General features: G+C 42.1%; 1 protein-coding gene across 1 annotated transcript in view; it reads left to right on the forward strand.

The window, feature by feature from the left end:
• Positions 1–213: 213 nt before the first annotated feature.
• The window catches only part of LOC108578731 (trypsin-7-like), a 4,797-nt gene continuing 967 nt past the window's right edge, over positions 214–4,043 (forward strand). Inside the window, exons 1-5 of the mRNA XM_017942108.1 lie at positions 214–283; positions 754–812; positions 1,420–1,508; positions 1,648–1,789; positions 2,344–2,607. Coding sequence (XP_017797597.1) covers positions 214–283; positions 754–812; positions 1,420–1,508; positions 1,648–1,789; positions 2,344–2,607 — 624 coding nt within the window. The remainder of the gene's footprint in view (positions 284–753; positions 813–1,419; positions 1,509–1,647; positions 1,790–2,343; positions 2,608–4,043) is intronic.

Genomic DNA, 4,043 nt, shown 5'->3' on the forward strand with positions numbered 1-4,043 from the left:
TTATCGCGCGCTCACGGCGCTCAAGTTTTATTTTAGTCTTACTCCTTTTACGTAATCGACGAGGAATCTAGGTCGACAGCCCGAGACTTTCGTGGATCGGAAATTTTTCTCGTGTTCGGGTAAATTGATACGAACAACAATTAACCCGAATATCGAAATAAAAGAAGGGCGAACCTGATGGCGGACAGGTAGTTCTTTCGCCAAGTTCCCGCCATGTATACGCCGCTACTGTTGTTGCAGCTCGTTTCACTCGCGTTCTCGCAGATTTTCTCAATGGACGACGGTAATTCGACGGATACATTTCGTAACGTTTTGGCGAACGGTTCAGCGACGGAAATGTGTCGTTAAATTTTGCAACTTTCTCGCGCATTCGCCTTTACGTCGCTCTTGTTTTTCCTTTCTTTTTAAAGAAAGAGAGAATAATTTTCTTCTGTTTACGAGAGATATCGCATCGGTCGTTTGCGACACTGAAATTATTCACACGTCGAATTAACGTTTTACGCGGATTCGTTTTTTGTTCTCAAGTCAGTTCTTTATTTAGTTTCGTCAGTTCGCTCAATTTTCGATTTATCCGGCCGAAATTGTTCACCACTCGACGTTTCCAACAGCGCAACGATCTCCTCCGCGATCGTTTTCACTCGAAGGAAGGTCGTTAAATTTCGTCGAAATTCATCGAGCAACGTCGCTCTTTAATTAGTAGTTTTTCAACGGGCACCCGACCGGAAACGCAAATTCAACTATTGATTCTTCCAGTTGACGAGGGTCGCATTGTTGGAGGCCAGCCAGCGAGTATCGAGGATCACCCGTACCAGGTAGGTATTCTAAACGATCGGTGAAGATTAATTGGTGAACGAACGGTTTCGTTCGCGTCTTCAGTCGAAACGACGCATTATCAATCGATAGACATACATATTCTCGTGTGCAGTGTCTGACAAAACTTTCTTCGATAATTTCTTCTCGCCAACGAAAGTACAGAAAGAAGAAGAATACGAGAAAGCAGACAGTTTCTTGATCTTTGTATTATCACAAATCCCTCTCAGCTTCCTTCTTTTAAAAACGAAAAAAAAAGGTGGGAAATCTGGGTTCGGCTCGGCCAGAAACTCTCGAATAATTTCTCTCTTCTCCGAGCAGCGTGGCATCGAAACAAATATAAAAGAAAAAGAGAGATACCGCGAACGTTTTTCCCCCGGTTTAATTCTCGAAGCCCATAAATTAGTCCGGGTCTGTGAAAGGGGGAATAATCTAGCGTGAATGCAGATATAATTTCCTGGTCGCGACCACGGAAACGAGCTCCCTCTCTCGCTCTCCGAAAATGAGCGAGAAAAAAATGTGAATCCACGTTTAACAGGCCGTATCTCGCGACTATTTTCCACGGCCGTTCGTCCGCAAAATTGATACATCGTCGAATGAAATTTATAGGTCTCCCTTCGATATAACAATCGTCACGTATGCGGTGGCTCTATCATTAGCGAGGAATGGGTCGTCACCGCCGCGCATTGCGTTCAGAGGTACGTACACATTTTTCCCTTTGCATTAACAACCGCTGTAGAATCTCGTTACGAAGGACGCGTGTGCACAAATGTTCGTACCACCGGTGACTGTACGCGTCCGCTAACGAGCGTTTCTTCCGACCCGTTGCAATTTCAGCACCTTCCTGCGATTCATCTCGATCAAGGCGGGCACTTCGAAGCTGACCGACACGGACGATATAGTGACCGACGTGAGAGAAATTATCATACACGAGAAGTACAACAGGAGGATCGCCGATTACGATATCGCTTTGATTCGGGTAGGTAGCCACTTTTGTCACAGACTGCACGTAAGAAAACATGGAAAAGAAACGTGTTCGCGGGAGACTTCGTTTTCTAGTGCACTTCGCTCGTAGAATTTCACCGTGCACTATTTGCAGTTTCGTACACGTTTATTGGATTCTTTAATTGGATCTGTACAGAGATTTTCGTACTCTAGCAATTCATTTCAGTCTCGGAGAATTTACCGAAATTCGAAATACTCGAGAAATGTAGCTAATATCGGACTAACACGCGCGAGGAATTTATTACACAATCTGTAGAACTGGGTCGAAAAAATAGAAATGGGAAGAGGTTGAAATTAGCTCGTTTGGGAAAGTGTTCGTATAAAAATGGTGTCGTATCGCAACTTTTACCGTGGAAACGAGGGCAAGAGGGGGGAAGAGTGTAGTAGGTCTAGGTCGTGTTTATTCATTAACAGGTCCCCGTGGAATAACGCTGAAGAATTCAATTACCGTTTCACAGTCAATCCCGTAATGCACAGGCTGTGGGCGTTCGGTTGGCAGCAACCGTTCAAAACCAATTACAATTTCAGTTGGAAAAGCCGCTGGTGTACAGTTCGCGGGTGAGACCGATCCTCTTGGCACCGACAGCCGATCATTATACAGCTGGTAGCAATGCTTTGGTTACCGGTTGGGGAGTTTTGAGAAACAGCGGCCCATTGAGCAACCGGTTACGTAAGGTCGTGGTACCACTCGTTTCCAGCGCACAGTGTTCCCGTTCATACGTGACACGTCCAATCACACAGAGAATGATCTGCGCCGGCTACGTAAACTCAGGTGGCAAGGATGCGTGTCAGGTAATTGCTTTCGTTAACACGTTCACTGCCACGCCAGATTTGCGTGTTTTGTCCCAGGGAGGCCGGAAGAAAATTTTCATTTTCCTGAGCATAGCATTGTATTACGCTTATTGTGCTTTATTATTACTTTTTTTTTTAATTTGACATAACGTCGACGATGTTCATTTTATTTTAATTATTCTAAACATTTGAGGCCTTCTGGTCACAGGTGACCAACGTGTTAACCCTTCGACCGTGGGAAGACCAGTTAAGTCGTTATTGGTTCATCGATACTTCGAACGCGATAGTTTATTTTCAATTTTACAGTTTTGCCTGCGTTAAGTATGAAATACGTCGTACTCACATTTGCAAGGAGAAAAATGAAATAATTAGGTATAATTTGCATTCGTTTTTCATTGTAAACTAGAGAGACTCGATTTCTGCTTGAGAAGTGAACTCAGGTTGAAAGGTTAACCGTCGCCACGTGCCCTGGTTCACGTTAATCTTTTTTTAATAGCGTCGTTAAGTTCGGAGTGTGCCTCGTTTGAGAATGAACCAGATGTATCGTAGTAAGTTGTTTCTTACTTAAGATTCGACGCTGTGTCTGAGTTAACAGTCCGTTTTAACAATTTGACGAATGGGAAGTGAACGTTGGAGCTTGATTTTGCAATTGGTTCGTCGTGAAACAAGTGGTGATGGAGATAGATTTGAGGTTTGTTAGTGATATGTATAGTCGGTGAAAGCGATAATGAAGTCAAGGCATTAAGGTGTAACGCAGGCTGATGTAGACACACTCAGAATTACTTAAAATACTTAATCTTTCATTGAGCCTTCTTTGCCTCCTGCTTGATAGTGCTTGCAATATTTGTTGAAATTAACACCCGAAGGTATTAAGGATTTAGGTGCAGACAAATTCTTTAAATATACCGTAACGGAAGAGTCAATTTCGAATTGCCATTGAACGATTTTACCGGTTTTTCAATCTTAATATATTAGTTCCACTGACTGTACCTACTACATGAATAATATCAAAATTTAAAATTAACCAAAATTAATTGATACAAATGTATGAGAATTGTCTACATTTTTAATTACAATTTTCTCACTAAAATTGTAGTAACTATGTATTAAAGATAATATTGCCTCTTTTCCTACGAAGAACCACAGTAATATTTCTTGCAATTTTCCAAAGCAGATTTAACAAACTTTCTGGCTATTTTCAGTTTATAAATTCTTCCTTGCGGAACTCGTTATACATCGAGAGACATTTTGTGCAAACAACCTTTCAAGTTTTCGTTAAAACGTAGAAAAAACTGCGTGCACTTCTAAATAGACCGCAGAAACTTCACCGTGTGCCTGGATCAAGCAACGAATGGAACTTAATACACGTTACGTTAGCGTTTCACGTTGCTTTCTAAAAGTTAAATATTGTAGATTGGGAAAAAACCGTACAATCT

Source organism: Habropoda laboriosa, unplaced genomic scaffold (genome assembly GCF_001263275.1).
Source record: "Habropoda laboriosa isolate 0110345459 unplaced genomic scaffold, ASM126327v1 scaffold28, whole genome shotgun sequence".
Classification (NCBI taxonomy): Eukaryota; Metazoa; Arthropoda; class Insecta; order Hymenoptera; family Apidae; genus Habropoda; species Habropoda laboriosa.